The sequence below is a fragment of the Pholis gunnellus genome (assembly GCF_910591455.1).
Source record: "Pholis gunnellus genome assembly, chromosome: 3".
Taxonomy (NCBI): domain Eukaryota; kingdom Metazoa; phylum Chordata; class Actinopteri; order Perciformes; family Pholidae; genus Pholis; species Pholis gunnellus.
The window spans coordinates 7,163,571-7,188,289 of record NC_136529.1 but is presented as its reverse complement, the minus strand read 5'-3'; the positions used below and the strand labels follow the sequence as shown (position 1 = coordinate 7,188,289).

Genomic DNA, 24,719 nt, shown 5'->3' with positions numbered 1-24,719 from the left:
GAAGATGCTCTCTGTTGATCAATTTTACAAGGAAAAGAGTCGGTGTAGCTCACTGTTTTTACAGCAGAGGGTTCATTGAAACGTGACTGTGAGAAACTGGTGAGCTCCCACGGCACTGCAAACCTGCCCTGAGAGAGTCGAGCGACACAGGAGCTGGTGATGAACACTGACTCGTGAGAAAAACAAAGCAGGGCAGCCTACGTGCACGAGGGCACAGCCTGAGTCCTGGGCTCCCATTCAGAACAAGAGAATTTGAGATGCCTGTTGAGTCAGGTGAAAATTATCCCAAGGTTTCAGTAGAGCCACTATCGGGTGCATAGGAGGTCAACAAATAAACCAGCCTGCAGGGGAGATCCTCACATGAAATCAGCAAGATAAATCCAAAACATCAGAGCCCAACGTTGGATAAAATTACATGTCATGTGACTTTGAAGTAGGCATTTTTTGTGCTTTATGGCATCTTCCAGCTCATTTTTGGCTTTATAGCACACAACTTTACTGTTTTGATTCAGTCTCACCACTCTCATAACAGGCCATTGTTTTCAGTGGGAAAAGCCCTAAAAACCCACTGTTCAGTGAAAGTGCCCAGCACCAAACGCTACACAAATACAGCGACAAGCTTGTGAGCGAAATTAATGGGGAACAAAAACCTTAAAAATAGTTAATATTGGACTTTCTGTTGCCCTAAAGGGTCCAAAATATAAGTTAATGCAGATATGTTCAAGGCTTTTAAGTGAAAAAAACAACAATATACAAAAATATGACATTGTGCTTTCCGAAATACGGTTATCGCTTAGGTTAGATGAGAAAATGTATACAACTCTATTGTCTGTACACTAAATGTAAAGTCAGAACCAGTAGGTGGCTATCTTAGCTTAAAGCCTTGAAGCAGGGGGAAACAGCCTGCTCTGTCCAAAAGTAAACCTCTCTCCTTCAAAGGAGATATAAATTGTTAATAAGTGAGCTTCAGAGGTACCGGTAGTGGATTTTATTACCTTGGGACAGAGCCAGGCTTATGCTAAGCTAAACCAACCGCCTGCTGGCTGTAACTTTATATTTACCGTATCAAGGGAATGTGCATATTTCCCCAAAATGCCAAACTATTGCTTTAAACTATTCACTTAATTTCTCCATAAGATTATTTTTGGCTGCAGGCCTGGAAGCGCATGGAAGAGGATTCCTCTGTGAACAGCGAAAGCAACATTTCCATGTGTCGCAAAGTGTCCAACAGAATATAATTTCATGCAAAGGCTTTGTCCAAATAGGACAAAACTTGGACCACTTGTCGCTGGCATCCTGCGCGTTTGATTTAGTGCACAATACCATCCCTCAGAACACTAGCACCAGGCTTTTGTTCCAGAAAAATGTCTGTTATTGTTATCGTTCAGGTTTTCAAAGGATTTGCATTTTAAAACCAAACATAAATAAACTGTTCCATAATGTGTCATTCCTTCCCCTGATATCCCCTCGCTGCCGCTGCTGTCGTATGAATGCAGGCGTCCTTCCTCCTCCGCCATCATGCCTATTTTCACTTCAATATGCTTCAACCACGCACCTGTAACAAAAGACATGTGCATCATCTGTAAGGTGATGATGTCACCTCATCTCTGCTTGTGTATGGGACCTCGTGGTCCTAGACAGGAAGAGGAAAGGGAGAGAAGCGCATTTTGTTTCAGTACTCCATCATCTTAGCTTTAGGCATCGAGAATTTGCTCTGCATGTTTGATAAAAACCTACATTAGCATTTTTTCACCTCAAACGGAATGGAAAAAAGGTTTTCTTTACCATTACTGCAAACGACTAATATAGAGGAAACGGTATAAGCGCGATTCTCTACACTTGTTTCAGAACACAACTTGCTGCCGTGTTGCTTGTTTCTAATTCTACATTTAAGGCATTTTGTTGAAAAACCTGTGCAGTCCGTTTGTGGCTCACACTCGACCTTTTCCCCAGCGTTTCCCTGTTATTGTTTTCCCAAGGTTTCAAAGGCAGAAGATAAAATACAAAGGGAACACATTTTGACAAATCCTACCCGTTACCCTCCCTGTTCGCAGAGCTTTCATGCACAGTGAAAACACATGCATTTCCCATAATTATTTTCTTAATTTTTTTTTTAATCCACTCAGACCGGACACCTCCCCTCAATCCCAAACAAAAGGTGGCGCGTAGTTTTTTTATTTATTTTTTTAGGCCTTTGGTAACAAACATCCCAGATCACAGAAGAGGGATTGAATGGGGGGGGGGGGGGGGCACAGACATGTCATACAGTATCTCCACCAACATAGTGAAAGATCATTAGATCACACATGTGGGTGTTTTCAATAACTCATTGTTAGAAGGCTGAGAACTGAAGGCAAGCAGACAGATGCTGCATTCAAAACAAGCAACAAAAAACAACTTACTAGACATAAACTCTAGGGTTATCTGGGACTGAGTATACATTATTGAGTAAAAGATAAAGAACAATGGAAATAACAAACAGAACCATAGTTAAGATAACATGGGAGACAAGTAAGTAAGTAAAGTAACTAATTTAGGGTTGAGTAATATGATGATATATACCATACTGTACCTTATGTGTCAGATATTTAATTTCCTGGTTCACCCAAAAACAATTCCCTCCTAATTATTTTATCCACAGGTGGTTGCTCTGTAGTTTTTCGAGAAATGTCACAATTAATGGCAATATATCGTTATATTACAGTATCAAATTTGGTACCACTTTCAAATAAAGCACCCTTTATAAACGGTTTATAAATTGTGATTAACAGTGCGAATAATAGTTACCAAATAATTTACGAAGGATTCATCGATCAGGCATAAACCATTAATGAGTGTTGGGTTGCCAGGTTGTGAAGACTCAGTTGAGTGAGACTCAACTCCACTGTTAAAAAAAAGACGAAAAAATAAACAGATTGTGGAAAAGACAAGGAAAGGACTTCCTTCATAAAGATATATTTGAAGATTTTTAAATATTTAAATAAAAAGTTAGATAAATACAATTTTAGAGAAGATGAATTAGCTCTTTTTCCACAAGCTTCAGCTTTAAAGTTTTGATTACAAAAACACATCAGTAATATAAATATAATATATAAATATAAATAAGATAATAATAAAAAAACAAAAACAGAATCAGAATAAACTTTATTGGCCAAGTATGTGTACACATAAAATGAATGTGACTGTTATTTTCATTGCTCTCAATGTACTTACAATAAATACAGAAAAAGAAGTGTTTCTGTAAATTGTGATATGATGATATGATGTATATGTTATATTCAACGAACAGGCACCGTTTTGCTGCATAGTAGCTCAGTACTTGTAACTTTTGATACTTTAAGTTAAGTATATTTAGCTGATACTATTTTAATAATACTAAGGTTAGGGCTTGAATGTAGGACTTTTACTTCAAAGGGATGTTTTTACATTGATGCTCTTATTTAAAACTCTTTACTACCTAGCCCTATTTTTAGGCCTCTGCTCAAAAATTGCATACCCATACCAAAAGGACTGCAATTCTGTAATTGCAAGGTCTATTTTAATCATTTTGATGTTATAATAATGGTAGCACTTGTGAGATTTGTTCAGATATGTAAATATCAGTGTATATGTTACTGGTTAACAGTAAATGAGGATGGAACACAGCTAAAATTGAAAAGTTTCAGGTTCGCCCGAAAAAAAAGCACTTCTATTGTTGTTTTGTTCTTGAAATGAGGCCCTGGCTAGCCTAAACACTCTCCCAAATCATAGCACAACATGTCAGTAGTCTCAAAATAAAATTTGGCTTTGATAAAGTGAAGCAGGACAAAGTTAGAGAGGTTTTGGTACAGAGAGGTCAGGCGGGGTCAAGCAAAATTGTCATTTTCGAACCAGCTGTTCCATTGTACTTTTATACACTATATAACTATATATTTCACTTGTTTTATCACTAATAGCGTTCAATCTATCCAAATACAGCAGTTTGGCATCATGTTGAGAGCCAGAATCCTCTCTAACGCTGTAAACCATGGATCCATTCTCGTCTGACTGCAGTTTGACTGTGTGTATGTGAGGCTCTACCAGCCTATGATTGGTCAATTTTAGAAAATGACACCTCTTTCGACACGTCAGAGTCTCAGGAATGCGGTAGTAGAAGCCTGGTGTTGATTGACAGTCTTTAGCCAGTAAAAATCGAAAAAACGCCACGCACCCCCGAGTGTAAAATTCCATTCGCCAAAAGTCTAAGCCTTTACCCCGGGGTCCCACAAATTAGGTTGACCCCCCCTTTCACCAGGAAACAGATGAGAAACAGACAGGATATACGTAGCAACAGTGTTTAGCCGTCAAACGGGGAACTATGCCGGTCTTTTCATGATTCAGCGTAAAGGTGAGGTGCTGCTATGTATTGGTGGTCCGTGTTAGCCGTTTTGTTCGTAGCTTTCTCAGGAGTGGTAGTTTGCAGAGTCATGGCGACAAATACGTGATATTGTGGTACATCTTCTAGTTGCTTGTATTAGTTGTGTATAATTCTGTTTGGAGTGTGTAAGAAATGACTTACATGGTAGTGTTGCCCAGATGTTGTTGTTTAATCTGATATATAACGTGTGTGTAGCATTCATTATATTAGTTTCTGAAAATTGCATTCTACAACACTCTTCGCTAAACTGTCTCGCTGGAGGACCAAATGGTCCTCGCTTCGTAGCCAATGGTTTTATTAGTAAAGGATCTGAATACTTCCACCACAGCTAGCAGGCATGATAACCCGGACTCCTCCTCCCTTCTCCTCCCCCCTCTCTCCTCCTCCTCCTCCTCTGTGTGTGTGTGTGTTCTGATGTAAGAGCCTTTGTGCTCCCCCATAGGAGTATGGGCTTCGAGTACGGACACTCCCCGTTCAAAGAATTGCGTCAGCTATATAATGTATGAATCACGGCCACCTGGCCCCGGTATTACTCCGGCAGCCCAAACCCGAACATCCTGTAAGAGACTTTACACATCCCTGAAGCCGTGAGCTGAAGCTGTGAGCTAAAACGACGCGGGAGAGAGAGAGAGAGAGAGAGAGAAACACACACAACTCAAGCTGCCGGGCTTATATAGACAAAAGACTCGAAGCGTTTCTCTTTCTTAAAAGAAAAAACACTCGACTGAAGTTTAAAGTCATTTCAACGGAGCAAAATTCCTCCAAGATGACCGACTTCTGAGCAACAACCACCTGGAGACCTCCGAAGAAGTTCTTCCATCGTCCTCAACTCTCACAAAAGAAGAAGAAGAAGAAGAGTGTGTCGCTCACATCGCAGCCATGGACTCCGGGAAGGTAGTTATTCACTGTGTGACTCTTTTTGTTCCTCCCTACCTTTTACTGAAACAGGTGTTTAAATCCTGTCAAGCCTGTTGGGTTGCATGCGTTTATTTTTTCAGCCCCACGCTGTCACTGAGGACCGGTGCAGTCAGTACACAGTATTTGTATTTCTTACCCATGATACACTTCCACATGTGCCATGATGGAGAGCCATGATGCCGCTAGTGCGCACGTTGTTTATTGCGGTGTTATTACCCTTCCGTACGTGTTAGCAGTAGTTAAAAGTACGCTTTAGTCACTTCTATATCACTTATGATACACTGTAATAGTCCAGTACGTGTCTGCACTTAATAGTAACCTGAAGTCGCTACATTATTTATTATGTAGCGACTAGTAGTAACCTAGTAGTACATTATTTATTATGTTCCTGTATTATATGTGTAATAATCTCAGAGCTTTCTGACTAACTATTTCCTCTGCTTCATGGTGAGTGGGGGGTATATAGTGCTTTGTCATGTCTCGAGCCCTGCGTGTTTGTGATGCAGCATTATGTCACTGCAGACTGTATTTCATGCGTTTCTGTTCCTGTAGAAAAGCTGCGTGACTAAAGTCTGATAGAAGCTATTTATACACACGAGTCTTTTATAAGAGCCGTATACAGCAGTGTTTGTTTCAGACCAAGAGGAAGTACAAGTTCAAGTAGCAGAACTCCATTATAAAGTACAGAAGTATTAGCGAAATCCACTTAAAGTACTCTTTATGCAGCAGGATAGTCCCTGTTGCAGGGCTCCTAATTATTTAAGCTGGAATCCTCTAATGTTTGGCATTTCTGCTTTGCTTTTATCTCCATCAACTAATCGATTAATTGACTTATTGTTTCAGCTCTAATATGCTTATTATTGTTGAAGTTGTTGGAGGTGATTTTGATTACCCAATATACTGTTGGCAGATTATTCAGTAGCAATGCATCATATTTTATAAATGTATGTTTTTTATGTAAAATCTTGATCTTCGAAGCAACTATAGTTGTCAGGAAAAAGGACAAGTGTACCCTCTGAAATGTAGTGTTATAGTTAGAAGTACAACGTGGAAATACTCAATGTGCAAGTACTGCTAAATTGTACTGGATTAAAATCACTTGCTAACAACCCGCCACTGACTAAGACAAATACGTTGCTTAAATAATTGTTCTGTTTTTGAAATAGTTTTCTGTCTCTAATCTATTGATTATTTGAATCCCCTGCTTTTGGTTTGGGACACAACCAGACAGTGGAAAGCATCGTCTTAGCCTCTGAGAACTTGTGATGGACGACTTTTCGTCGCATCTAATCCATTTGTCCGTTGCGCCTCTAAACTCGATGCCGACCGAGAAGAGTGTGTCTGAACATTTGTAATGTTTCTCCAGTAATCTGATCCAAACAACCTCTTTCAAACCTCATCTCGGTTATAGATTTAAAGAAAGTAAACAGGACCTATCTGGTGCTTGTTAATGCTGTCGCCATTCTGGTGTGGCTTGTGGTTACTGTTACACACACACACACACACACACACACACACACACACACACACACACACAGACACGCTGCATAGTGAAGCACGTACGCCACTGACTTTCCCCTTCTATTTGGTCATGGATATACAACATGTTAAACCCAGTGGAGCAGCACCAGGCAGCCCGGTGCGACCCGGAGGTTAGAGAATGTTTCCTCAGCTGTCACCACTAGACTGTGCTCTCGGGGGGTCGTCAGCTGGACGGGGGTTTGTTGTGGATGTGATGGGAACAGTTCTCCGTGTTCCCAGTTTCCACTGTGACACCGACACAGCAGATTTCCAGAGGGAGTGCGACTCGACAGAGGGAAGCGCTTCGCCCATTGCTGGGGTGTTAAAGCCTCGTCCCGTCCCATCCCAGGCTGTTGGCTTCACTCCCTCCTTTGTGTTGCGTTGCCTCCAGCAGTGTTGAGCTGATTCTTTTGTTTTCTCGTGGCCGTAGTTAAACAGAAGTTAAGCTCGGGGGTTATTCAACATCTCGTGGTCAGGATTTTCATACCTGGCTTGTGCTTAGTGTTGGGCCTATTTTTGTGCAGTCCAGTAGGTGGAAACTTCACCAAGTGGTAGAACACAGAAGTGTTAGAACTACAGTTTCACTCCCAGCTATGTGGCACAGACCCAGAGTGTAAAACCCACCCAGGCCACCAGTGATTCAGTCAGGTGTCTCACGTATTAGGCTCGGCCCACGTTTACTGACTGTGCGTTTGATTCAGGGAGATGCAAATTATCGCCACCTAACGTCCAACTGTAACTGAATTACATGTTTCCTTAATTTCTTTCAGTGCAGCTGTATTTAAATTACAATGCGGTTATTTCCATCACAAACACGGCGTGTTAATGACTTCACATTGTTGGCCATACGAGAGCTTCACTCTCATCAACAGGAAGCTTTGTTTGGGTCTGAGAAGCTCACCTCAGTGCTGTTGTTGTCCCCCAACAAACAATGATAAATAGTAATTGAGGTCAAGCAGACCGTTGACCTGCTCTGTTTTGAGTAAAAACAGCCACTCAGCATTTTATTCCTGACAGACTTGACGGCACAGGTATTTTGATTGGGAGTCCGGAGCCAACAAGCCTCCTCCATTGTCCAGACGTAATTGCACGGGCTTAACTCCTCTCCATCCGCTGCCTCTCAGCCATCTGCCAACTCCTGCCTCCCTTCAGACAGTCCAGTAGGTTTACTTTCATCTGCATGACCGGCCCCTTCAGTGTGTCTCACAGTGTAACGGTCAGCCATGTTCTAATGGGCCTTAATGAGGCTTCGCTGCAAAAGTGGGGCTCAAGAGATCTGGGAGGGTTTTTAATTGAGATGAACAAGCAAGCGAGAGTGCTCGTTTGATTCGCTTTTCTGAGAAGCTGGAGGAGGACTGTGCACACGACACTGATCTCTCTGTTCACAGGGACGAGATGGTCGGATGAAGCGGTTCATGCGGGGCCACGCTGTGTCCCCTCTGGGCCCCTTTTGACTTTCTCACGATTCAGTTGAAATTAGCTCGCCGTTATCAATCAGAACCCTTTTGAACCAGGGGGCCTTAACTGATGTGTTTGACCTCTGAACTCTTGCGCTGCAGAGTCAGTTTGAACTGTCTTGACTTTTTCTTAGTCTGTTGCTGCATAATCTGACCTGAGCGGAATAGTTACAGCATCTGAAAATAGTGTGACGGTTTGTAGGATTTACTACGTGGGAAATTGACTTTTTTGACCTGTAAAACTACCTTTTCAGCAGTTTTACTGGCATGCAGAAGATAAGTTTGTCTTCTACAATGTTTGAATAAAGTATAATAATAACCGGGAGTTCCAGGAAACTCAGACAATTTACATGGTATACATTCAACTGTGTGTCGCTTTGCATATATTTGTTTATGGGAGTCTTCAAAGGCAAATAAGCAAATATGAAAATATGCCGATCCCTTCTACATTATTAGAAATCAACCTCAACATTAAAACAAACACCAAGATATTTGGGGGCTGTCCCCAGCGTGAGGAGGCTTTAAGCTTTAAAGCTGAACTGAGCTGAGAGGAGGTGAGGACATATTGGATTCCCCACAGCTGTAAGCTGAGATGTAGAGGTGACATTTAGAGGGAGGTGCCAGCAGCAACGTAGGCCGTCCCCAATAACCAGGAAGTAGTCTGAGTCAAATTACAGCCTGCTTCTCTGTTTGTTTTTAGAATTAAACAATGACCCGATTTAGAGGAAGCTGTCGTTGAGTCTGGATATGATGAGTCACAAACTAAGTTACACTGACGTACAGTTAAGCAGAATTTGTTAACTATTTACGGACTTTATTTTATTTGTTTCTCTTCTGCTGACTTTGTGGTTTAGTGTTGACGTTAGGAGTTGCCTTCAGAGTGTTGACTTTAATATTCCCCCTTTGTTAGCCGTCACATTGATTTTACTACTTGGACAATATGTCTGAGAATGAAGAGGCACAACCGGAATGTTTTGCATACTGGAAGTGAAATTTAACCTGAGGCAGTGTCCGCTGTCAGGGGTCAGGGGTCAAGTACTGCACTGAAGTACAGTTTTGAAGTACTTGGACTTCACTAGGTTTTTCTATTTTATGTGACTCTATACTTCTACTCTTTTACGTTTTATTTATCTCACAGGGATATTTGCTAGTAACTTTTCAGATTCAGCTTTTACGTTATTGAAAAAAACACCATTACAATTTTGAGGACTTGAGTTAAGTATTTGTACATAAAACTTAACTTTATTAAGTAATATGTTGACGTATTTAGAGATCTCAATAATTCTTCCAGCACTACCAGATATCCACCCACATTTTAGAGAACTACTAATGCTGTAACCTCTGTTATAGTAGCTGTTCATACCTAATGATTATTGTCGTGGACATTTCTATGTAGGTTAACCGCTTCAGTTAACAACTCAGTGTTGTTCGCAGCTCTTTGGATTTCCTCTGTGTGTTCAAGCATGAGTAGATGTATTTCACTAAAAGTCCCATTTAATAACCAAGTGTTTACTTAGCAGGAGATAACTCGCTGTCAGTGTTTACCCAATAAGAGCAGAGCGTCTGTGGTGCTAAGCAACCAACGATGCTATCAACAGTGTTGTAGAAAGCAACAATGACCAGACAGAAAGGTCCTCGCTACCTACACACACACACACACACACACACACACCGTGTTTTACTTTTTACATAGAAAGAGGGCACGTTTGCATGGATGCTCCAGGGAGCGGTTAGATGTAATTACCCTTATTACACTCTCAACATACCAGGTGCTGATACTGAAGTTTGAAACTGTGGTGAGAAATGAACCGTCAACCAAACGCTGGTGGGTTTGTCTGTAGTGAAGCAGCCTTTTGACAGTTCATGTCGTTTTTTTTTGTTTTTTACATCTTCAATTTGAAGGTCGCTGAGACCTGTTCAGGCTAAATTCCTTTCTGTCGTTACTGACATTTTTATGAACCCAAAACCTTTAATATCCGTAAATCTCTCTGAACCTGAAGGCATTAACTACTCCTTCTTCAAGCTACTCCTTCAGCTGTCACTGAGAAGTAGTTATGTTGTTTAAACAGTTAACATGCTTAATAGATAATTAGATGTTATTTATAATTATCCCTCATGTTGAGAAATGTTTGGTTAGTAATAGTTATTTTTCCTTTTTTGCATCATAATACTATCCTTCTAGCAAAGTGAATTCCTGCTCCTCTAATCAGCTTTAAGTTTGTTGTAGATTAGCGTGGTGTGCAGTTTAATACCGGGCCCTTATGGTTAGCTTAGCCGTAAACAAAGACAAAAACTCTATTTAGAAATGTCAACAAAACAAAAAGCTGCAGCCGAGTGGGCCGAATGCCTGAGAGGTAACTAAAGGCAGAGAGCTGAGGAACAAGGAAAGGACCGGTCACCGGTGTCGGCTTCCAAGTTATGATCATGAACTATTTGTTTTGGGTGTGACTTCATTGTTTCTCCGGTGAGGAAGTCCTGTGTAATGCTGCTGCTTCTGCTTTCTGGAGACAAGGGACAGTATCAAATTCACCTTCTTTGTTGACAGGTAACAGGGGAGCCGGGGAGCTTCGGCTGAAGAAAGTCCCAAAACACTGTGATTAGTAGACTTGTACTGACACTCATTGGACTCGATGCAGTAATCAGTGTGTTTGGACTGAAGTCAGGCTCAGGGAGCTCTGCTAGTATCTAGGTTAAAGGTAAAGATGTCACAGAGGATTTCACTGGAACACATCCCACTTTTGACATCAATGTAGTTTTTGCAACTATTCACAGCTATTCTCTTTTTTTACCAGTTGGGGAAAGAAAGGATTACTCTGTATATAGTTAAATCAAAGCAGCTGGTAGTTGTTTACTGAAACTGTGTGCCGTTTCTTGCTCGCTTCAAACCAGCAGTGGCTTTGCAGAACAACATGACATGCTTGCTCTCCTTTAAAAGACCAGCCCTCGGAGCTGAGAAGGGTGTGTGTGGGTTTGTGTTTACATACTGAGCGGTCCTGTCGTGGACTTGATGACCTCATAACAAGAGTTCCTATTGGTGCAGAGATGTAGGTGGGTCTTTAAGTGTGTTAAGCCAGGACTGCTGAATGCTGGAGTGACTGCCTCCAAAAACACACAGAAGTTTGTCCTCTTTATTATGCAGGGGAGGAATTCTGGTTCCCACAAAAAGAAAGTGTCTGGATCATGCACTCTGGTGGTATTGCAGAGGAGCATGCACAATAATTTCTAAGGATTATTCTTTTTTATTAAACATGGCGGGGGAGTCGGTTCTTGTGTTTATCTTTTTCTGTGGGAGCTTAAATGAAGATTCAACCAGCAATTTAGCCTCAAGCTTTTCTCATAGTCTTAAGGAAGGAATCCAATCCACTCTTACCTTTTCTGCCCGACAACAACCAGCAGACAGAGGAAGTTAGTGACCAGTGTGAAGAATTGCAGTATTAGAAGCATTATTTAGTAGAATTAATAACACCCCTAGTGGTGAATAAAAGTTTCACAATGATAAGAATGTAAATTATGTTAAGAGTCACAATGTATTTACTTATGGAATGTATTATAGGTTTACAGGATGTTTACTTGTAGAAGATATTATATGTTTGCAATAAGTTTACTTGTAGGAGTCTTAAACATAATCATTGGAAGTATTGAACCAAAGTATAGTCAATAGTTAGGGGCTTCTGAGCCATGAGGCAGTGAGTGCAGCGAAGATAAGGATGAGTGAGGAATGCAGGGGACAGGCTCTTCACGACCATATAAGGGAATAGGTCGAGGGCCAGAGACATCAAAGTGGTCGCAGAGGAACTGGTCAAGATGACCACGAGGGCTTATCAGGAGTCCTGCCAGAAAGCGGAGCGATGACGGATCGATACAAGGAGGGAACAAAGCGACTACAGCCAATCACTGATTGGCCTGGACATCTGTTTCCAACGTTTTGGGACAGCTTTGACACTTCCCGACTTTCAGGAGTATAAAGAACAATGTTTTAGGGAGTTTCTGGAGATCACGGCAGAGTTCCGTTTTTCAGCAACCCGGCTAGGTCGGACCTGTGAGTGGAGTTTGCACATGGTCTCTGCTCTCGAGAAGCATACTATCGATAGTGTATTTTAGATTGTAATTGTCATCATCAGTTTACAGTTGTTGTCGTTTAATTAAATACTGTTTTGGATTTGGACCGGATCGAGTTACCTTTTGATGCGCCTGCGCAGTAAGAAGTAAACATGGCAGCGGCCTTACGATTCCTCCAGAAACTTCCGCCTCAGCACCAGCTAGTGAACACAGTGGAGCATTTTGCACCTAAAGAGAGAAATGTTTCTCTCAGGAGTTGGTGGAGACCAAAAATAGAGCTAAAAGAGAGTAAATATTGAACTCACATTTCCTACCTTGTCCAGAAACACGACTCCAAATCAACACTTATGTTGTTTTTAATTAGTTGAATGTGAAATAATAAAATTGGAAGTATTGGACCGGATATCCGCTGGCTGCTCCAGAATCCCAGAAATATAGCCCCCCCCCCCCCCCCCCCCCCGGAGGCTTATCCGCCGCTTATAGCCGACGGGTCCCGAGATTGGCTTAAAGTTAAACTCGCCAAATCTAGGGATGCACCAATATCACCTTTCAGACCAAGTACTTACTGTACATTTGGGTACTTGCCGATACTGAGTACCAATAACAGAACTTAATACTAACAGTGACTTTCAAAACATGTTGTATTTTCATCAGATGTTCTTCACTGACTGTAACAAATAAAATGATGCTGTGGCTAACATTGAACTTTGCGATTTCCTGATACAAACAGAGCATAGATGGCAGTACAGGTGTTGATAACGAACCGTTTAACCTTGCTGTCAGCAATATTAAACGATAGCATGCTACGAATGAAAACATTAGCTCGTCCACCTTAAGTGCAGCTGAGCTGTTGCCAACCTCCTCCACTTTATCATCAGCTGGCTGGCATGCTTGTTTCTGCTGCCCCCAGTGGCCCACAAATAGTAGTATTTACAAAAACAGGAGAATTTAAGTTTCGTGCACCGACAACACGCAGAGATAGATTGATACGTGCCTTGCTCAAAGACACGTCACCAGAATCCACACTGGCCATTGCAGGTCTTTTGTTTAACGTCTTGGTGGGTCTGCAGGTGTCCTTGGCTTGTGTCCGTTCTCACGCTGGTCTTCAGGGCAACGTGTGCAGGTCTGATTTGTGTCCCGACAGTGTTTCAGAGGAAGATGTTTCATTTTGCTCGTATTGTCTGCATTATGATAAAGGAACTGAAGGGCAGGTCTTCTGTTGCCATAAGATAAGGAACCTATCCGGTGTGAATCGCTGTGGAACGAGGCTTGGTGTGAATCACAAGTGTAAACGTTAATCATCCAGACGCGGTGACAGATGGTGAGGTATGAAAGATGGAAAGAGTGAACTGCTGTTCATGCCGCTCTCAATTTAATAACATGACGTGCGTGCGTAATCCTTGCCAGTGTCTTCGGGTTGTTTTCCAACACTGAGAAGTTAGTCGATGTACACGTGGTAGCAGATTTGAGTGAACAACAAAAAGGCAAATTGCAGCTTGAGGCTGTTTTTTTTTTTTTTGTCTGTCTGAGAGAAGAAAATAGACAGCGACATCCTCCACTCTGGTTTATTAACTTTTTGGTATGAGGAAAATCTCTACTAATCCGCTGGGCTCGACTGAGATCAAGCAGCAAGTGAACTCTGTAATCACAGGAACACTGACGATAACATGCAGACCTGGGTCGAACCTGGACACGTTCCAAGAAGCAGCTTCCTTCAGTCATACCTGGAAAGAGCCTCCTCAGACCTCACCGCAGTTCTTTCTTTTTTTGAAAAATAAGTCGACAACTCGGTAAACAGGGAACAGGCGTTGTTGGATGTCAACATAGATTTCTCCATCTGTTCGTCAGATCGCTGTAGGTGTCATAAAGCATCTTTTTAAAGCATCTTTTATGAAAGCATCTTTTTAAAGATGATACCAAACATCTCCCAAGATATCTCCGGATATGTAGATGTGTGCGTTCATTGTGCTTGTTATGAATACGCGGTGAGGATAAAGTTAGCGGCTGACCAACCTGAACATTTTATTCAGTCGATTCCAGGGCGGCCGAAGCACAACCGCAAGTAAAAACAGCTTGTCCCAGAAAAACTGGCATCAACTTGTGTAAGTGAGAGTTTCTAGTTCGATAAACATATTATCCAGAAAGATGGTATAAATGTTCGTCATACTATTTGCACTGAAGCTCCTTTTTGCATTGGGTAAACTGGTCAAACTGGTCTCTTCGCTGACAATACTTCCTCTTCTCTCCGTTGTCTTTGCAGCAAGTAACGTTCACGTTGATGTTGAGTGTCGGATCAGCTGTTATCGGCTCCCTGCAGTTCGGCTACAACACCGGAGTCATCAATGCCCCTCAAAAGGTGAGTTAAATGTCTGAATGTTTAGTTTAGTTTATCTCCAAAAAGATTTTACGTTGTGTGTTTTAGCTCACCAATATTACAGGGTTCACACTAAATGTATACGATATAATTCATACTAATTAATTTCCCCTTCCAAACCAGCCCCAGTGCTGGATGTTCACTCACTTGTTGAGCTGGAAAACAGGACAAAAAAAATAGAAAGGGTTTGGGTTAAGGGGTGAGATAATAATAGCCACATTCGGGCCGATGTGGCCCAAGGACATCTTTCTTAAACAGACTCTGAGTGATTCCCGTGTAAAAGAGTGTGTCCATGCCCAAAAATGGACCTCTGCTGACCAGCAACAGGCTGGGGAAAAGCTAGACAAGGAAACTCAAGAGGAGATCAAATGAAAGATTGTAGACAGTCACCGAATCACTAAGTCTACAGGAGGTTTTATTAGCAGGCACGTACGCCAAAGGCACTCATTTCCTGGGGAATGTCGATATTGCATCGCGCGCAAACAACCTCCGTCTGGTTAGTTTGCGTTGGTCCGAACACACCCTGTGGCTACGCAGCTGTCTGTCCACAGGTCGCAGGTCGGACCTCAGCTTGCCCTTTTTTTTCTTGTTTGTTTACCCTTCGCATATGCAGAGTCCTCTGTGTGCTGGAGGCGGACGGTCACAGCTGCTCGTGGCTGTTCTCGCTGCTCGTCCTCTGTCACCACACCGTCAAAGCTGCCCCGGGCTTTGACGTGAAGGTCGCTTTGTAAATCACAGAAGCTTTCATCAGTCGTCTGTGAAAAGAGAGACGGGACACATTCACTTATTGACACATTACAGACGGAAATGTGTCTCGGTTAAAGATTAGATCTCTTCTTCATTTCATCTTGAGTCACAAAGAGCAGCAGACGCGGGCAGCAAATGTCATGTGGATTTCAGGTCTTGAGACATTTGGGCAAAGAAATTGTGCAATACTCATGGATTGTGCAAACACAGAAGTAAGGAAACATAATACTAGAAAGCCTTTGTGTTTTTTTTAAAACGGGTTAAAAAAAGTTCAGTCTGCTAAGTAGGCCACTAAAAATCATTTCAATTATTTTCTAGACCAACCAGTTAAATATACTGCAAAGAGACGTCTTCAAATCGTCCGACTAACGGTTCAAAAGTGTAAGATATTTACTGTAGTTTACAGTTAAATCAGAGAAAAGCAACAAATCCTCACATTTGAGAAGCTCTTTGTTTCTCTTAAAGAATTGACCTAAATAATCAGACTAGTTGACTAATCGCTGCGGCTCCTGAGCTCACTAGCTGTTAAGTAATCAAGATTTACTGATATTTCATAATACTTGATCCGGTATTTTGCAGTTTCCTGGTGTCGCACAGATTTACCTCCACCATGAAAACAGCTCGTGTTCGGCTTCATGCAGCTCAGCTCAGGAGGGGCTGCAGACTGAGAGGGGGGGGGGGGGGGGGGGGGTATGTGGTCTGTTACACACTGGGCTAGTGTGTAACAGACTGCCCTCTTGGCTCTTTATCCCCTTTTCCCAACACCCAGCCTCCGTCTTTCTCTCTCTCACACACACACACACACACACACTGAGAGGTCTGAGCAACTTCACACGCTGAAAAAAACTGTTAATCAACACATGCTCTTCATCCTCCATTAGTTAATGACCACTTAAGAGGCTATAATTTCACAAATGCAACTTTTATATAGCAACAGCACTTGAGCTCACTGTGCTCCGGTGTGCGATAAAGGCTGCAGTGATGCTGCCTGTGACGCAGGTCGGGCACTGTGTCCAAGCGGCCCTGATTAGATACACTCTTTCAAGGGCCGAGCTGCAGCTCCTGGTCCTCCTCCTCTTCCTCCTGCTGCTGCTGCATGCCTGCCTGTGCCACAAAGCAAACAATATCCTTCTTTGGAACTTTTATCGAAAGGGTCATCTGTGTTGTGTTTGTATTGGTTTAGTTTAAACATCCTTACGGTTAGAGCTTCTGCACCTTTCTTTTCCTGAAAGAAGTTTATTCCTGAATGTTTTCTTTCTGTTGTTTATCGCCGTTCATGCCAACTGTGAGGCTGCTCCCCCCGAAGCAGGACATATCGAAAGCACTGCTACTAAAACATGGCTTCCGGTGGGATAGACTATTTTTAGGACCTACTACAAATTCAAGGACGTTTAAAAAAAAGGAAAAACTCTTTCTTGTTCTAAGACAGGCAATTTCTCTTGTATGAATCTGTTTATTTTCACCTTGTGTGCGCTGAATACAGAGCTCACCTTGACGTCTTGCTCAGCAGCTCAACAACATGATGCTGACAGCCTGCTTCATTGTGTGGTTAGAGCCAGCTGCTGATCTGAACTGCACCGTGGAAAGAGAACAAAATAATAACTCTTCAAAATCAGCCACTCAACTTAGTGAAGGTATCACTAATATTCAACCACGAAATGAAAAATAACATTGTGAAATAATGTCCTATGATTATTTCCAATTAACATATTCTGTAGGTGTGTGACAGCACAGCCAGACCCGTCTTTATCGTTAAGTCTCACACACACACACACACACACACACACACTCCCTTATGTCATTTCTTTTAAATACCGTAGATAAGCAAATGTGCACGGTATGATAACAGTCGATGTTTCCGCGACACACAGTTACGCCCATATTTGTAGAGGTCTTTTTCACTTGATATATTCAAGGATGATTTCCTGTTGATCAGTGTCGAAAAGCCACAAATCTACTTTGATTCAACCATGAAACGTGCCTCTTCTAGGCATTATATGTTCATGGATTCTGGTCGAGTTGTTTTCAGTAGCCTTCCTGGCAAACCGGTGGAAAAGTACTAAGCAGCAGAAAAATGGACAGAAATCTAGAGTAGTGTAATAGGCTTGCAGATTTAAAACTCAGCGATTAGCATGAGCTCCTCATAATAAGGCCGGTTTTAAAGGGTGTATGTTATGGGTACAGTGCGGTGCTCGATGATGTACTTTGTGATATCACCGAGCAAGGTCTTGTGAGTGAAAGTTGATAGTGGAAATGACCCACTCCTTGTGTCAAGAGCATCAGAGTGTCCTCCTATATATATCCCTCCACCATAGGAAAGCTCTCAAGAAATGATAGCGCTGCTATCTTCACATGGTTGGTAGGGACACTGCTGAGCTTTTATTACCCTTTTCACAGAGGCACATGACAGGGCTAGAGGTTACAAGAGGTGTAGTGGGGCTGGGGGGGCAGTGATGACAGGGTGCTGACCTTTCTGGATCACATGAGAAGTGTCCCACACATAAGGAGACACGAGCTCAGCTGGCTCGCCTGGACCGTGTTTGTCAACATAGTGAAGGGTGATGCGGATGGAAAAAGGAGAGGGGGGGGGGGCTTGACACTCAACCACGGCTGTTGAAATGGTAATACAGTGCTGCCATCAGCTGGTCACACAGCAACAGCTCAACCATCACTTTGTAATAATGCAGTAGAATAAAACGTGATCCTATTTAGTCCACTCCAAGAGAAAGACAGAACATATTCACATGTTTCTTTTATTTCTTTTTTTAAACATTGCTCTTTTCATGTTTGTTCTTGCGGCAGGTTATTGAGAAGTACATCAATGAGACGTGGTATGAGCGATACCAGGAGCCCATCTCCAAAGGCTCCCTCACGGCCATCTGGTCCGTCGCTGTCGCCATCTTCTCTGTTGGCGGCATCTTTGGCTCCTTCTCCGTCGGGCTCTTTGTCAACCGCTTTGGAAGGTGAGGTGAAAAACAAAACCCCTGCTGCTGTTGTGAGAGCATGACATCCTCGGGCTTTTCGAGAAGAAACAGACTTTGCTGGTTACAAATGCAGAAAATACAATGAATAACAATACAGCTCTGATTGTTAGACTGAAACTTTATAGGTCAATGGTTTCTGAGGCCATGGGGCACTTCAGGCACTTATCTCTAAATGTATTTATGTTTTTAAACCATCACGCTCTTGGGTGGGGTGTGGAGTGTCAGGTCATGTCACAGATTGTTAGTTTGTATGGTCTTAAAGACATAATTACTTCACTTTCTGTGGAAGAAATGCTAAAAACGTGTAGGAGTAGGACCAGGGTCGATTGATGATGAAAGTGCACACGGTTTACTAATTCATCTTTAATGACATTACTATATTGATTATTGTTCTTAGTGTCCAACAGAACACAGAAAGGACAGAAATAACATGACAATCACAAGAAAAACTCTCAGAACAGTATCCCAGCTTTACATGATCAAAAACATATAATAAGTATGTTAACACCTACAACCTTTATTGTGCTGAAAGGTATAAAAGCACATGAACCGAATGTAATTTGTCTGATTTGAATTGTATTGAATGCGTCTTGTTCTCTGTTGCCTACAGGAGGAACTCTATGCTCATGGCCAACGTCCTGGCCTTCATCGCAGCCATTCTGATGGGCTTTTCGAAGATGGCGAGCTCCTGGGAAATGCTGATCGCTGGTCGCTTTGTGGTGGGCCTCTACTCCGGCCTCTCCACAGGCTTCGTGCCCATGTATGTGGGCGAGGTCTCCCCAACAGCCCTACGTGGAGCCCTGGGCACCTTCCACCAGCTGGGCATCGTCGTCGGCATCCTCATTGCACAGGTCGGTCAACGTTATAACGTTTTAAAACGACCTTCGAGCATCCTACTGTGCATTGCTAGGAGCCCGTGCGTGTGGTTCATGTGCGTTACTCGTGTCTCTGTTGATGTCAGGTGTTTGGAATGGAGGCAATCATGGGCAACGACAGCTTGTGGCCACTCCTCTTGGGCTTCACCTTCATCCCCGCTGTGATACAGTGCATCCTGCTGCCTCTCTGCCCCAAGAGCCCCCGATTCCTGCTCATCAACAAGAACGAGGAGAACAAGGCCAAGTCTGGTGAGTTCACACACACACACACACACATACACACACACACACACACACATACAAATGGAAACAGAGGTATTTCTATCCTAAAATCTAACAAAACTCTCAAATTTTCTTCAATCTTCCCAGATTCCAATGGGCTTCTAAAATGTACAAAGACGTAATCAAAAGGAAACAAAACAACAAGTGTTATCACTGTTATCACAGTTATCAACCTGCTTTCCCTCTTTCACGGTCCAGTGTTGAAGAAGCTCAGAGGCACCACAGACGTGAGCTCCGACATGCAGGAGATGAAGGAGGAGAGCCGGCAGATGATGAGGGAGAAGAACGTGACCATCCTGGAGCTTTTCCGCTCGCCGCTCTACCGCCAGCCCCTCCTGATTGCCGTCGTCCTGCAACTCTCCCAGCAGCTGTCTGGCATCAACGCTGTGAGTGTCCGCGCATCAGACACCGTCCCTCTGTTCACTCTGTGGACTGCCCACACACACATTCACACCAGAGCTAAAGATATCCAGAACATGTCAACTGTTGTAAATAAAAGGAGACTCTCTCATGTTTCATTTCTTTGTTGTTTGTCTTACTTGCTAGATATTCTACTACTCCACTCGTATCTTTGAGAAAGCCGGAGTCGAGCAGCCCGTCTATGCCACCATTGGAGCCGGTGTAGTTAACACAGCTTTCACTGTGGTGTCGGTGAGTACAGTTTAAGGTCTCCGATTACGAAGGGAAACCCTCGTTACAGCACAGATAAATAGAAGTGTCAAAAGCATTAAAGAGACAGTGTGTAGGATTTCCTCTAGTGGTGAGGTTGTAGATTGCAACCAGCTGAATACCTCTCCGCTTGCTCCTCCCCTTCTAAGACCGCATTGACCCTAGCCTCCCGTAGAGACCGCCTATACAACAATAACACGACTTTTAGGAGCGGCAGAAGTCCGACGGCGAGCCAGTGTTTGGTTTGTCTGTTCTGGGCTACTGTAGAAACACGGCGGTGCAACACAGTGGACTCCATGAAGAGGAGCCGCTCCCTATGTCGTAATGAAGGGCTCCTTCTAAGCTCCCAAAAACACAACGATTTTAAGTTTCAGGGGATTCTACACTGATGAAAACATGGTTATTGTTATTATATTATATTTCTGCTCATGGATCGCCCTTAATGCTACACACTGGCCCTTAGAGATATTTATATATATCACAAAATGAAAGTAGATTTCAAGATCCCTTATTGTTGATGTGGACATATCTGAGGTGTGTTCTAGCGCTGCACATTTCAGAAATGTATTTTTCCCAAGCAGGAAATATAAAATCTTTGTTGAACTACGTATAGGTTAAAATCAGGTTCATCACATTGTCGCGCTGCACTAACCTCGCTCTGACTCTTCTGGTTTCTTTCTCCGTGTAGCTGTTTATTGTGGAGCGTGCAGGACGCAGGTCTCTGCACCTGGTGGGGCTGCTGGGAATGGCCGGCTCTGCCGTCTTAATGACCATTGCCTTGGCTCTGTTGGTAGGTTTCTCTTCAGACAATGTGGCGGTCAAGATTCCCACCGACAAAAATGGCAGCATCTGACCTCCCTCTTGTCCTCTGCTCTTGTAGGATCAGCTCAAATGGATGTCCTATTTGAGCATCGTGGCCATCTTCTCCTTCGTCGCATTCTTTGAGATCGGCCCGGGCCCCATCCCCTGGTTCATCGTGGCAGAGCTGTTCTCTCAGGGACCCCGGCCCTCAGCCTTTGCCGTGGCTGGTTTCTCCAACTGGACCGCTAACTTCATAGTGGGAATGACCTTCCAGTATGTAGAGGTGAGGAGAAAAAGAAAACATTTGGGGATAGTGTTTGTGTTTGTGAGGTAACTATTTCATTCTTAACAAAGTTTCCTGGAAAGCGCTCCGTCATTTGGTACTAAGTATACAGAAATGAGACAAAATTCCCAAGTTCAGGTGAATTTATAAATCGATTTTCAGAGGAATGGCCTTGAAAGAATCAATTTAAACAATTAATAATCATTCGTCACTCATTTAAATGAAAGAAATATTTATATATCCTTGCTCCTTCCTCACATTTTCTGAACCTTGTTTGGACTCCGCTCTTCTCCCCTTATCTCTCTTCACAGGAGATTTGCGGCCCCTACGTGTTCATCATCTTCACCGTGCTGCTGCTCATCTTCTTCGTCTTCACCTTCTTCAAAGTGCCGGAGACCAAGGGCCGGACGTTTGACGAGATCTCGGCCGGCTTCCGCCAGTCGGCCGGCGGCGGAGCCGAAAAGCACTCGCCGGAGGAGCTCAACAGCCTGGGAGCCGATTCTCAGCTCTGAGTGACGTCGACAGACAGACTCTTCCTCAGACCGAGGAGGTTATGAGAAGGGTCTACTAACTAGAAGTAGACACATCCACTGGTAGAATCATTTTCACACTGTCACCACATTTCGGGCATTTTTACCAAAACGAACAGCCCCGTGTGATTCTCCTACATGACGTCCTCTGCTGTCCCTCTCGTGTCGCACAAAGAAACAAAAACAGAATGGGCACTATGTCGCCTGGTGTGGAGAGGGGAGTGGAGGATAGATAGGGAAGGTTTTTTTAATATTTTAAAGATATTTTAAAGAAGGAAAAGAAGTGTCATCAATCAAACTACCTTTTTGTTTCTAAATCTTTTTGTTTTCACTTTATATATATAACTGATATGTGCTTATGCTCTGTTCTTTGTAGCCTGTTACCATGAAATCTGTTTGTTCCCATCTGGTTCAAGAGCCCCGCTGCTGTAGAGATCCGTTCACTGTTTTTATCAAACATACTGTAATGCCGTATCACTGTTGACTGTAGCACAGCTCCGCGACGTCGCTCCCCACCAGATGGGGCACTGCCCTTAAAAAAAGGTCCCAATGCGCCACTGATGTGGAATAACTTATTTGTACCTTTTTAAGGGACTGTGATATATCAGTGCACTGCTGTGAGGATTTTAATCTCCTTAATGAAATTAGCGCGCCACACATTATACAATGTTATTACTTATTTACTCTTGCTGGACAATATTTTACTCCTTTTTTTTTAATTATTGTTAGACAAAAGACTTTCCTCAGGGAAAGTGTCTTAGATTTATGTCCAAGAAGACAGTAATATATCAAATGTATCCACCATTCGTGTGTTTTCACTCCCTCTTTAGCAGTACAATTGATGAAATTGATATTGACAAGAGGAACAGAATCTGCACAGATCCGTACCACAGCGCTAAACTTGGCAGTGGAGGAGAAGAATTAAATCATCCATCCATTTTACCATCACAAGAGATAAGTACTCATTCACAATCAGCAGCCACAAGACCAAAACTAAATCTGCCTTACAGAGCCGCAACATTTGTGGGATTAAGTTCCCTTCTGAAACAATAGAGCCTTCTCTGCCTTCAGCCTTAGCAGCGTTTTACAGCCTTCTCACTGCGGAGCCGTTTAAGGTCAGGTCGGCCTGATCTGGACCGAACGCTTCCGTCAGCGGACGATCTTCACTTTGAACTATTTCTGAGCCGAGATTACCTGTAGAGCTCCCGAAGTCTGGTGAATTGGCTTGAGAGCTGAATCTTTTTCCCCTCAAACGGGAGCTGCGGTGCTGCACACTGTTCCTCTGTGACAACTACGAAGCATCTTCAGAAAAGAAATCTTAAGAAATAAGAAATAAATGGGGACCAAAGTGAATGTCTGCATTTTGGAAGGTCTTCCTTATCCTGAGAGTGATTGTCACCCCGTCTTGGGTCAAACCCCCGTCGTTCCTTTATGTGTCAAAGGAGGTGGACACATACTGCTTTGCTGCAAGGCTTGTTTTGGGCCTTGAATTCTGCAGTATTGTCAGCTCTCTCTTCGGGTAGTGCGCTGCCCTGTATAGTCAATGACTGCTGTATCACTAGTTGAGCCTTTCTTTTCTTTCAATGCATTGTTTGAGGAAAGTTATCTTTTTAGCAGCACTTTATTTTATGTTTCTTTGTCGTTTTTCCTTTTGTTTTTTTACTCGCAGTGTGGAATCTTGTATTACTGAAGAGAGACTTGACTCCTTGATGTTTTTGAAATGGAAATGTGTGAAGTGGTGTCATTTGTTCATATCTTTTACGGTCTCGAATTCAGTCTAATGAGGACTTTGCTCCAAATTCAATACGCTAGTCCGAAATCCATTTGAATCATTCCATAATTGGTTGTTAATTATTGTATATAGCGTTTCCATATTTCGTCATCTGATGGGCCACCTCACCCTCCCTGGAAAGCACTGTAACATCCACTTCCTGTGCCTTTGTCACATCTTCACCAGCAAAAAAAACGTGAAATGGCACCAAATGTTGTCCTTCCCAACGCAGCAAATATCAAATCTTATTGTTATCTTATGATTTTATGTACATACAGTATATTCACAATTCTGCTCGGGCATTTGATTTTAAATTTAGCCTTTGAAATCTCCTGGTTGGTGGTCTAAACACGCAACATGATGTAAATATGAAACACACTACAGACTCACCCACTCCAGCTGTATCAAATATTTAACTTTAAGAAGTGTTGTTTAATAGATAAATGAATGATCAGTACTGTAGAGCTGTACCTCTCTATGCTTTTGGCTTCCATACTTACTACTGTTCCCTTTTGATTTTATACCTGAAGACATGTTGTGGCCTAATAATAGCATAATCATTTTAGTTTAGATTGTGTTTCATTTTAGTGCACAGAGCATATTCTAATGTTTGTAATAGTAAAAGATCTGTGTGTATGGTTTTGGGGTATTGGAAATATGAATTGAGATGGATGATGTCCTGAATGGTTATACAGTCTTGTGTAAGTGGTTTAATGCTGAATAAAAGAAATCATGCAGACAGATTTTGAGTTTTTGGGGGTCAATTTTTCTCTTTTGTTGGAATTAACTGCAACAACGCAACAACTGATTCATTTTAGCCACTTATTAGCACAAAGTAATGACAAATATTAAAGATGTAGACATGTTGATTATAGCAGCTTCAACTAAACTGCACGAGATGTCAGATTTGGAAGTTCATTGCATCTCACGGTCTTCATTGAGCTAATAGAATTTGTCTCAGGCGTGATGATTTTTGGTCGAATACTGTATTAAGTTGTCATTATTACCCTCATTAGCTGAAGAAGACGAGAGATGTGGATGAAAGCTTGACA

General features: G+C 42.6%; 1 protein-coding gene and 1 long non-coding RNA gene across 2 annotated transcripts; one reads left to right on the top strand and one right to left on the bottom strand.

The window, feature by feature from the left end:
• Positions 1-4,903: 4,903 nt before the first annotated feature.
• slc2a1b (solute carrier family 2 member 1b) lies at positions 4,904-24,404 on the top strand. Its single transcript, XM_079157160.1, has 10 exons — positions 4,904-5,290; positions 14,612-14,707; positions 18,275-18,435; positions 19,067-19,307; positions 19,418-19,580; positions 19,812-19,999; positions 20,160-20,264; positions 20,971-21,072; positions 21,163-21,366; positions 21,678-24,404. The coding sequence occupies exons 1-10, from the start codon at positions 5,276-5,278 to the stop codon at positions 21,876-21,878; spliced, it is 1,476 nt and encodes a 491-aa protein (XP_079013286.1). The 5' UTR covers positions 4,904-5,275; the 3' UTR covers positions 21,879-24,404.
• On the bottom strand, positions 15,428-17,101 carry LOC306694357. Its single transcript, XR_013767042.1, has 5 exons — positions 16,963-17,101; positions 16,671-16,697; positions 16,423-16,576; positions 16,076-16,136; positions 15,428-15,480 (listed from the first exon to the last, which is right to left on the bottom strand). It is a non-coding gene; the product is annotated as an uncharacterized lncRNA (long non-coding RNA).
• Positions 24,405-24,719: the final 315 nt, after the last annotated feature.